The 11,697-nt window shown below is 39.4% G+C and overlaps 1 protein-coding gene across 2 annotated transcripts in view; it reads right to left on the bottom strand.

Moving 5' to 3' along the window:
* Nucleotides 1-345: 345 nt before the first annotated feature.
* Nucleotides 346-11,697, bottom strand: part of slc66a2 (solute carrier family 66 member 2) — a 59,128-nt gene continuing 47,776 nt past the window's right edge. The window contains exons 5-6 of one of the 2 annotated variants that reach the window (XM_033019047.1): nucleotides 9,620-9,836; nucleotides 346-3,582 (exon numbers count right to left, since the gene is read on the bottom strand). In XM_033019047.1, coding sequence (XP_032874938.1) covers nucleotides 3,375-3,582; nucleotides 9,620-9,836 — 425 coding nt within the window. In that variant the 3' untranslated portion in view covers nucleotides 346-3,374. The remainder of the gene's footprint in view (nucleotides 3,583-9,619; nucleotides 9,837-11,697) is intronic. The other variant, XM_033019048.1, reaches the window with a different exon arrangement.

Below are 11,697 nucleotides of genomic sequence, written 5' to 3'. Positions count from 1 at the left end.
ACTCCAGCGTTTTGTATTTATTTGTCATATGCCCATGATATGAACCAGAGCAGTTAAATTCCGACAAACTGCAGTTCCATGGGCACATTAGATACAACAACAATATACAAAGTATTAGTTATTTTGAGTAAACCAGACCATAAAAGTACAAAAAAATGTAGAGAATCAATACTTTATTTAATCTCAGGTCACTCACCTTTTTTTACAGCCACTTTCGCCAAGATGAAAATTAACATAAAATACATGTTTTTACGCGAGTGATTACCTGTTGATTAATATAACATTAGAAATATGTTCTAATTTGTAATTTAATGGGAAGGAAAAAAATATTCACAAGATTCCACATTAGTTCCAAATACTTTTATTTAGTGTTGAGCTTAATACATGAATACAGAGAGTAGGTTAATGTATGCACTTCAAATTTTATCAAATGTTCATGTTTCCTTCAACAGCCTTATAATTCATCCATAAATGACAAAGCACCTAAATACAATGTTAAATGGCAGCATATGTTTAAGGATCTTCGTAAAGGCTGGTTGTATTGTGGAACATTATTGTGCCGGTTTAGTGCTTTCATCTGGTTTCTTTTGGCAATGAACAAAGTCTTTTACTTTTATGGTACACGTGACATAATACAAAAGATGCTAATATTCAAAGATTTACAGATACAAATACTAAACAAAATATGAAAGTACACTAAGTAACCTGTAAAAAAAATCAATAAACTATATTCAATTATTTCATGACCAGCCAAGACGTACCGTTCTTACCATGTCCTAAAGTAAATACTTCCATGCCATTTAGCAGAACACCAATCAGGCACAAAACATTCTGTAAACATAATTGAGATTACTGCACCCATGGGCCGATCAGCCACTACCAAAGACTGACACATTTTGTTAAGTGAGAACAGCAGGCTACATGTTGTACCACTACCTCATGGTGGCTGAAGACAAATGCTACAAACCACACAAACAAATGGAAAAGATCTGTGTAAGTCTTAACATGGCAATGTTGCATTTAGCAGATGTTGACTGCAGCATTTGGGTCATTAAGGTATGCAGAGTTTACTCAGAACACCAGTGAGAAAGTGCGCAACCTGGCTTCAGCAGAGTAACCATCATCACTCTCTTGTTAATAGTGCAGTTAATGCATACACAAATGTGAAATTGTTCTTGATTTTTGATTTTGAAATGCATATTCTTAAGAAAATATTTTATAAAATTTAAATGTTTGATAATCAAGGTGGAAAGGCCAGCATTTAACATTTAATTGATGAAAATACATGCTGCTGTCCGAACATACAAGAACAGGCAACTTGGCTTAAAAAGTTCTTGTTTACATTTCGTTTGTAAGGTCACTTAGGCCCAAAGCAAACTGTGATGACCAGCTATGGGTCAGAAAGACCAAACCTCTTGTAGAACAAATGTCATGCAGTGACAACGTCCACTGAATAGTTCCTGAGCAAAACGTAGAGAGTGATGGCTGTAAATAGTAAGTGCCTTTAATGGTACAATTCTCATTTGTTGCTGTACACAGCCCAAGGGTGATCACCCAAAGGAATAGTTCTGTAGCAGCTGTATTAAACTTATTACATGTCTTGGTAAATTTTCTCCCAGCCATTGTTTAACTTCAGATTGAGAAAATATAATTTCACAGCTTGATGGAATCCTGTGTATGCAACCCAACTAATTTTTTTAACATAATTGCTCAAACAAAATGTGGCTTAGATTAATACATTTACATAATGATCAGAAATTAGTTGAAGTAAATCAAAGGAAGCTGGTTAAATGCAGAGTTGTAATTTCACATTTCTATTTAAACACTGAGGGGTAGGCATTCATTGATACCAACTCATTGCTTAAAATATTCTGGAAAGATCAATTTCATTCAGCAATCGGTGAGAACATACTGACTTTTTGTAGGTAATGGATTGGATCATTCAATTTCAATCAGATCGGTAAAAGTTGCTCTGTGGCTCAAATGGCCTACCAGTGTGAAGACTACCCTTGTAATTTCCACGCAGCAGCCTGATGAAGAATTACCTTGCAATGGGGAAAGCAATTTATGATACCAGGAGACTAACCAGGACTCGCCCAGAAGAAAACATTAGAACACCAGGAGCTAGTGACTCATAATGCAATATGGCACAGGAAGCTCTACCTGGATATGCATCCAAATGGTTTATTGTTTTATTTCCTACATGGAAATGCTTTCTTGGAACAATGCTATTTCCTGCTAAATGTAGGCATATTTCAGCACTGATTTGAACACCGAAGGTGGGTAGATGCCAAGCAAATTAAAGCAACTGTTTAAAAATAAACCCTACATTCTGATTCAAATTTGATCTGTGAACATGGCAATACATCTGCTGAAAGGGGAAAACAGTGTCTGCATCATCGAATACTTTCAGTATGCATCTTTTCATTAAAAGTAATGGATAATTTCATTACCATTTTTTATCAAAACCTATTTCATTGCTGAGTATGTATAATTTTTTCCTGCTTCTTCCCTTCTCCTGTGAGCTCCTATCATCCATATTTGAATAAATATCTGAGCTACCCCTGGTCTTTCCCGAATGTTATTCCAAAACTGTTCCGAATGGCCCTCAGGGAATTCACCCTAGATAAGCACCTGATATTGCAACTGTTGTGATCTCTGTGGAGAGGATCCCAAGCATAAATTAATGTCCAACCTTTCTCCTTCACCCCAGGGTGTCCAGCTCCAATGGACAATATTGCTGTAGCAGCCAATTATAATCAAGTGAAACTGGCACCTTGATCTCCAAAATACTTCTTGAAGATTACTAATAACTTGTGGATCTAGTTTTAAGTAGTTATCACTGACAAATTAACCCAGTTTACTTGGACATGCAAGCATGAATGTAACTTCAGTCCCTTCCTGCAAGTTTCTTCTAATTTTTTTGAAGAACATGTGGTCACATTAAAAGAAAATGAATCATAAAACGTAATTGTTTTAAAGCAAGTCCTGAATGTACGACTCTTTGGATGTATGCAAAAGATTTAACAACTGGTTCTCAGATCACAATACTGTAACAAAGGTAGACTTACAAAACACCAGTGGGGGAAAAAAAGTCCCAGAAAACAAAAATGTCCCAGAAACAATACATATGGGTAAGGCATTTAGACCAACTAATCTAAAGACAATGGTTAAATTAAGCATAATAGAATATATAAATAATCAAAGACAATCCATTGTTTAACCATGTAAACCTCTTTCCCAGAAAGCAACTTTGAAATCCTTTCTGCATCCTGAGAACCAATATTACGTTACTGGCACTGGTTCAATTGTAGGGACTCTGATGCCCTTTCCAAGAGTTGCTCATTTGATGCTCCTGTTAAATAGTGTGGGTGTTAAAGTGCCTTGGTGCTTGTGAAAGGGACGGTGTGTGAAGATGGCTTCTGAGGGTAACGCTCGTAATAGTAAGCTTGAAAGAGAATAGTAATATCGACACAAACTTGGAGCAATCCACATATCCAGAATTGGAAAGGTGACTGATTCAGAATGAAGTAAGCAGTCTTGAAAGTGTCACCGCTTGCCCACATCAACACCATAGTGATACTTTATGGAGAGGGGAAAAAAAATAATCAAAAATTAGTTATCATTCATTCACTCACTAAGACTCAAATGCATCCAAGGTAATTGTAATGCAGTAAAATATGTAGAATACCCATTTCACTATCTGGATAGTTGACCAGTCTCTACCTCCTGTAAAGCTCCACAAAACAAAAGTGGTGTTTGTATTTGCTGGTTCCTTAGTTTGACTGACATTAACCAATTACAGTGCCCTCCATAATGTTTGGGACAAAGACCCATTATTTATTTATTTGCCTCTGTACTCCACAATTTGAGATTTGTAATAGAAATGTGGTTAACATGTGGTTAAAGTGCATATTGTCAGCCATTTTAATACATTTTGGTTTCACCATGTAGAAATTACAGCTGTATTTATACATAGTCCCCCCCATCACAAGGCACCATAATGTTTGGGACACGTGGCTTCACAGGCATTTGTAATTGCTCAGGTGTGTTTAATTGCCTCCCTAATACAAGTATAAGAGAGCTCTCAGCACCTAGTCTTTCCTCCAGTCTTTCCATCACCTTTGGAAACTTTTATTGCTATTTATCAACACGAGGACCAAAATTGTGCCAATGAAAATCAAAGAAGCCATTATGAGATTGAGAACAAAGAATAAAACTGTTAAGAGACATCAGCCAAACCTTAGGCCTACCAAAATCAACTATAAGGAGAGCACTGGTGAGCTTACTAATCACAAAAGGACTTACAGGCCAAGGAAGACCTCCACAGCTGCTGACAGAATAATTTTCTCTATAATAAAGAAAAATCCCTAAACACATGTCCGACAGATCAGAAACACGCTTCAGGAGTCAGGTGTGGATTTGTCAATGACCACTGTCCACAGAAGACTTCATAAACAGAAATACAGAGGCTACACTGCAAGATGCAAACCACTGGTTAGCCACAAAAATAGGATGGCCAGGTTACAGTTTGCCAAGAAGTACTTAAAAGAGCAGCTACACTTCTTGAAAAAGGTCTTGTGGACAGATGAGATGAAGATTAATTTATATCAGAGTGATGGCAAGAGCAAAGTATAGAGGAGAGAAGGAACTGCCCAAGATCCAAAGGATACCACCTCATCTGTGAAACAAGGTGGTGTGGGTGTTATGGCCTGGGCATGTATGGCTGCTGAAGGTACTGGCTCACTTATCTTCATTGATGATACAACTGCTGATGGTAGTAGCATAATGAATTCTGAAGTGTATAGACACATCCTATCTGCTCAAGTTCAAACAAATGCCTCAAAACTCATTGGGCGGCAGTTCATTCTACAGCAAGACAATGATCCCAAACATACTGCAACAAAGGAGTTTTTCAAAGCTAAAAAATGGTCGATTTTTGAGTGACCAGGTCAATAATCTGATCTGAACCCAAATGACCATGCCTTTTATATGCTGAAGAGAAAACTAGCCCACAAAACAATCGTAAGCTAAAGATGGCTGTAATACAGGCCTGGCAGAGCATCACCGGAGAAGACACTCAGCAACTGGTGATGTCCATGAATCGCAAACTTCAAGCAGTCATTGCATGCAAAGCATATGCAACAAAATACTAAACATGACTACTTTCATTTACACGACATTGCTGTGTCCCAAATATTATGGAGCCCTGAAATGGGGGGACTATGTATAAACTCTGCTGTATTTTCTACATGGTGAAACCAAAATGTATAAAAATGGCCTTTACTAAAATCTGACAATGTGCACTTAAACCACATGTGATTTTTTCTATTACAAATCTCAAATTATGTGGAGTAGAGGCAAATAAATAAATGTCGGGTCTTTGTCCCAAACATTATGGAGGGCACTGTAAGTTCTACTTAATATTTTAGAGGAATAAAAGTTTGGTGTGAAGAAAGATCAAAGTATTAATTTTGGCTCAGATATGGTAACAACCTTGTCACTGCATTCATCCCCTGTAGCAAAAACAGCACAAATTGTTGGCATTACTTTGTAATCCTGATGGAGCTTTGTACTGTTATAAATGCCCTTGTTCAGCTGAGATATTACACCCAGGTACTGCCTACACTCTTAGGTGATTGAAATAGCCCAAGGCAATATCTCTAAAAAGTAGGCAAGCCATTTTTGACAAGCCAACGAATCTTTCAATCAAGGTTACAAAAAGCAGATAGTTAGGTCCTTAGATAGGCACATATTGCCAGAGTAACTCAACGGGACAGGCAGTATCTCTGGAGAGAAGGAATAGGCGACGTTTCGTGTCTAGACCCTTCTTCAGACTGTCAGGTCCTCATCTTGGTGATTGTCTGAGTATGCGGTACACAAATTTGCTGTTGTATTTCCGACATTATAAATGGTTAGTTGACAGGATGATGCTTAGGGAATTGAAAGACACTACATAAATGCACTTTATTTTTTCCTGAAAAAAACTAGGACAGAAAATCATTCTACATTTGCATCATCCCACCTCACCTTAAATCTTATCTCAGCATCACCCTTCACGCTCAGAGCTTTTAATTGAAGGCATCAATAAACAGCAGGTTTTTGGAACCAAACATGATTTTGCTCTCAAACACAAGGTTGAAGAACAGTAGATGATGAGATTAAAGTATATTCATGAACTAAAAATCAACAATATGTGTGACTTTAAAAGAAAAATTATTAATGAAAGAGTGCAAATCTACCTAAGTTAATAGATTTCATTCATGGCAACATCTTTAAAAATAATAATGCTGCCTTTCTTTTGGCAAGGAGCAATAATTTTTGGTTTGTAGATTAAATTTACTTGAGTTTGGATTATTTTGCTAGTCTCTTCAGCTAAATGTCACTCAATTGAATTTAAAAACAAGTTGAAGTTTTTTGATATGAAAAACAAAGACAGCTTCATATACTTCGATGTTTGTGATGTTTCCATCTTAATCTTTTTTGAATTTTAGTTTATGCTCAATTTTTAAAGTTCCAGGTTGCCAAACTGACAAATCTAGCAATTGGCTTGATTAGCGACTGAAAATATAATTCATAGGATTTGCCCCCACCAAGGCATCATAAGCCTTTATTACTGCAGTCCCTGATGAGTGATGTTCAGCACTTCCCAGTTGCTCCTGTAGGCATACTTATCCAATCACTGTTTATAATATTGAAAGATAATCTAGAAAACAATCACTTTTGAGGACAGAGACTGGACTGCACTCGGTACAGTGCAGATTTGGAATAATACCAGAGCTTAATGTTTATACAGGTACACAACCTTTTATCCGAAAGCCTTGGGACCAGACACTTCTCGGATTTCTGAATTTTTCGGATTTCGGAATGGAAGATTTTTAGCGTAGATTAGGTAGGTAGCGCGGGCGGCTTGAAAAGTCTGGAGCGGCTGCCTCCTCCCCGGAGACCGGGGAATCATTGTAAATCATTGCTTAAATGTTAGTCAGTTAGTTTGGAGGGATTTTATGTGGTGGGGGGGGGGGGGGGGGGTGAAGGGGGAAACTTTAATTCTTAGTCCCCTACCTGGTCGGAGAGGCGGGGAGCGGGCAATGCCTTACCGGGTCGCCGTGCAGTAAGCTCCGGAGCGCTGTGGCCGCCAACTCCCAACATCGCGGAGCTGGGATTACGGGCGTTCGACCGCGGGCGGCGCCGGTTGGAGCTCCGACCCTGGCGAACTCTACCCCTGGCTGCGTGGCGCTCCAAATCCAGCGCGGCCCGCGGCCGTACGCCCGCAGCCCCAGCTCCGCGATGTTGGGAGTCGACGGCCACAGCGCTGGGATACCAGCGGGGAGCGGGCAATGCCTTACCGGGTCGCCGTGCGGTAAGCTGTGGCCGCCAACTCCCAACATCGCGGAGCTGGGGCTGCGGGCGTCCGGCCGGTGCTGGATTTGGAGTGCTGCACAGCCAGGGGTAGAGTTGCAGTGGTCGGAGCTACAACCGGCGCCGCCCGCGGCCGGACGCCCGCAGCCCCAGCTCCGCGATGTTGGGAGTCGGCGGCCACAGCGCTCCGGAGCTTACTGCATGGCGACCCGGTAAGGCATTGCCCGCTCCCCGCCTCTCCGACCAGGTAGGGGACTAAGAATTAAAGTTTCCCCCTTCACCCCCCCCCCCCTCCCCTCTTCACATAAAAGCCCTCCAAACTAACTGACTAACATTTAAGCAATGATTTACAGATGTTTAAGTGTCTCCCCGGTCTCCGGGGAGGAGGCAGCCGCTACAGTAGTACAGACCTGGGTTGACCGTGGGTCGTTTTGTGTCAAGTTTGGCGCCAAACGCGAGCTTTGGTGTGCAGACGACATCCTGGAAAAAATGTCTGGTTTTCGGAGCTTTTCGGTTTCCGGAATTCGGATAAAAGGTTGTGCACCTGTATTAAGTTACATAGATATAGTCTATGACTATATGCCCTTGAATTTACAAAGTTGAGGAGTGATTTAATTGAAAAAGTTATAAGGATCCGATCAGAATGTAACCCAAAGAGGAGAGCAAGTGAGCAAGTGAGCAAGTGAGCAACTGAATTATATGGACAGTGTGAAGTGTGAACACCATGAGAATGCAGGTAGAGACAAATCCTGTGGATTGATATGTAGTCCACAATAGTTACTTGCAATGGAAATTCAGATAGTTCGTAGTTTACTAGTATAAAAGTTTGTTTTATAAAATGCTCTAAGGCTTCATGCCTACAATTGATTCTGAATGATGAAGCAAAGTCTGATTCAATGCCTGTCACTGAGGTCCCAGACTATTTGACTTTGCCACGTTAGGTAGGAAGCAACCCTTGAAACATTAATTTCAAGATGTCATGCATCTCATGGAAAGCATATCATTTTGACATTTCTAGGATAGAAACATGTCTCGGTGACAGTACATGCCAGCTTTATGGAGTTTGTTCATTTACAATCTAATACTTTTCTGATTTAGATTGCAAGCTGCAGCCCATCAGCTACATGAAACACACATATTACACAGTGCAACAAGCCAGGGTATAATCACCAAAAATCCTGTTTTGCTCTCAGGTTCTTGATTATTTATTTAAATAAAGCTGATAAAGACAGATAAATTCAACGGGTAAATTCAGATTGTCGTGGTCATTATTGACAATGTAGTCATGGGCATTTCTAATATAAACAGTATCAAAATAGAACCAAAACCACAGTGTTGGTTCACTTTCAACCTGATTTACATTCCACACTTATTATTCTGCAGTGGAACAGCTTCAACAGATGACAGATGTTTGCAAATGCACTATTGGAGAACTAATCAGTTTTGCTTACAGCATGTCAAAGTAAAAAATACACATCGTCAATAAAGAACTGAGGGGAAAATAAAGATTTATAATAATTCAGGAAGAATGCAACTAAAAGGTTACAATTTTTACACGTGTAGAAAAGCTTACAGGACTTTGACGTGACAGAAAAGTAGGACACCAGAATGTCATTAAAGTTGAAAAATACATTTTTGGAAAAGGCTGTAAACCAGAATAACAGAGTGGGTAAACGGGGTGTAAACTTTGACTGAATGCTAAAAGGAAACTAAAAATAGATGAGTTTCAAAAAGTCAAATCATTTTTTTCCTCATTTCCAACTTTGTGTACTTTTAGGAAGAACCTTAATTGGTTAGGTTTTGCAGTAAGGGACCTTTCAAAAATAGGAGTATTTGGAAATGCAACCACTATTAGTAGCCTTAATCTGAAAGTAATACACTGATGCATTACCAATTACAATTTTAAATTTGCTCAGTATATCGTTGGAATTCTAATATATTCAAACCATGCTCCAGGACCAGAGCTATAGTGTAGTACTGTGCCACAGTGTTAGAGATCAAATGTCCAGCTGTGTTAAATCAAGGCTTTAAATGTTTAGGGAGATGCAAAAGAGCTGTGAATTATTCTGGTGCCCTGACCAATATTTGCCCTTCCACTATAGCCAAAACCAGCTTCAAGTGTCATTTGATACCATGAATTGCCTGACGCTTTAACCCATTGTGATTATGCTTCAAAAAGATAATAAACAGGTCCAACATAAAATAAATAGAAATGTGTTCTTCCATAAAAATATTATTCATATTGCACAAGCCCTCTTACCTCATTCCTTCTGTGGATTTGTTCTCATAGTTGTGGTACAACTGTGGCGTGCCCAGCATGGCTTCCGTGAAGACAGCAAAGAAACCAAGCGTTTCCACAAAGAGTGAAGAGTCAATAAGGAGGTAGGTTATATATGCAGCAACAACAGTGAAAGTCAATACACACTGGATATAATCAATGAATCTGCTCCACAGCCAGAAGTATTGTAGATCAAAGTCTAAAGCAGAAACAAAATGTTAAGAAAAGTAAAGGAACATTTTGTGTGGTTTATTAATCCTAGCTTATAATCACGATGAATTAAACATTACAACTATGTCACATTCAATTATTATACAAGCAGATAAAATAAAGATTTAAACCATACATCCGATGATATTCATTTTCTGGTTTAACAGGATGGCATCTGCGAAACAAAGACAATTGTTCTTCTTTTCCAATTTTTTGTCCCTCCTCTCACAGTAGACAGGGCACTAAAAGTTGTAAAATGGACCCAACTTCTACAATACAAGAGTTTTTAATCTGATACTGTATTTCCATTCAACCACAACTTACTCCATTCTATCCCATAAGGACATTGGACTTTGTCTCAGGCACTGGTGTGCTACAATGCTGAGAACTATATTCTGTACTCTGCATCTTCCCCTTTACACTATGTACTTGAGTTTGAACGGATTGCATCTATGGATGGTATCTGTATCTATTTGGATAGCATGCAAACACATCTTTTCCCCGTACCTTAGTACATTGACAATAATAAACCTAAAAAAATGAACCAGACTTACATTATTATTATTGAGGCCAACATATAGATCTCACACAGGTAAGATTTCTTTAGATTTTTATTTGCACTGTATCCACACCCCATTGTGGACATCTTTCAGTTCATTACAGGACCCAAAGCATATTGCACCTTAAATTCCCCTACATTCTTCATGTCCCTGACTCCTTGTTCCTACACCAATGCTCAAATGTAGTCCTCACCATCTTAATATAACCCCGACAAAGTCTAAACTTCCCTTCTCTCAATCACACCACAACCATACCTGTGACCAGTTCTCTTTGCTAATTTTGATCACACATGACCCCTTGTGTTTCATGTGCAATAGAATAATGTTGTGAAATGGAGATGGGCGTGCACATGACATGCAGAAGATCCCTATGTCTTACCAATTCACTGTCTTTTGAAACTTAACATATTCTGGGCTCGGGTCAATCATTAAGACAATATCCCAATCTGTTTTTCTCAGACTCAAGGTTGATGATCTTCCATTGTGAATTACAAATGGTGTTGCTTAACCCATCCTCAATTTTCCATCCCCCACCCCTCCTGCTCCCCCTATACAACTTATTTCAACCAATTAATAGAAAGTTTATTTGGAAAATGAGTCCATAAGTACAATGATGATTTCTTGTTCATGCTCTAAATGGTATTGGGGACATAAGTGATTTGCTGTCCTGAAGCTAGAAACATAGAAAATAGGTGCAGGAGGAGGCCATTCGGCCCCTAGAGCCAGCACCGCCATTCATTGTGATCATGGCTGATCGTCCCCTGGGTTTCAACAACTAAGTTACAGAGAAAGGTTGAATAAGTTAGGTCTTTATTCTCTGGAGCGCAGAAGGTTAAGGGGGGGGACTTGATAGAGGTCTTTAAAATGATGAGAGGGATAGACAGAGTTGATGTGGACAAGCTTTTCCCTTTGAGAATAGGGAAGATTCAAACAAGAGGACATGACTTCAGAATTAAGGGACAGAAGTTTAGGGGTAACATGAGGGGGAACTTCTTTACTCAGAGAGTGGTAGCGGTGTGGAATGAGCTTCCAGTGGAAGTGGTGGAGGCAGGTTCGTTGGTATCATTTAAAAATAAATTGGATAGGCATATGGATGAGAAGGGAATGGAGGGTTATGGTAAGAGTGCAGGCAGGTAGGACTAAGGGTAAAAAGTTGTTCGGCACGGACTTGTAGGGCCGAGATGGCCTGTTTCCATGCTGTAATTGTTATATGGTTATATGGTTAATAACCCGTACCTGCCTTCTCCCCATATCCCTTGACTCCACTCGGTCCTAGAGCTCAATCTAATT

This window comes from Amblyraja radiata, chromosome 4, assembly GCF_010909765.2.
Source record: "Amblyraja radiata isolate CabotCenter1 chromosome 4, sAmbRad1.1.pri, whole genome shotgun sequence".
Lineage (NCBI taxonomy): Eukaryota > Metazoa > Chordata > Chondrichthyes > Rajiformes > Rajidae > Amblyraja > Amblyraja radiata.
This window is presented reverse-complemented; position numbering and strand designations above follow the sequence as displayed.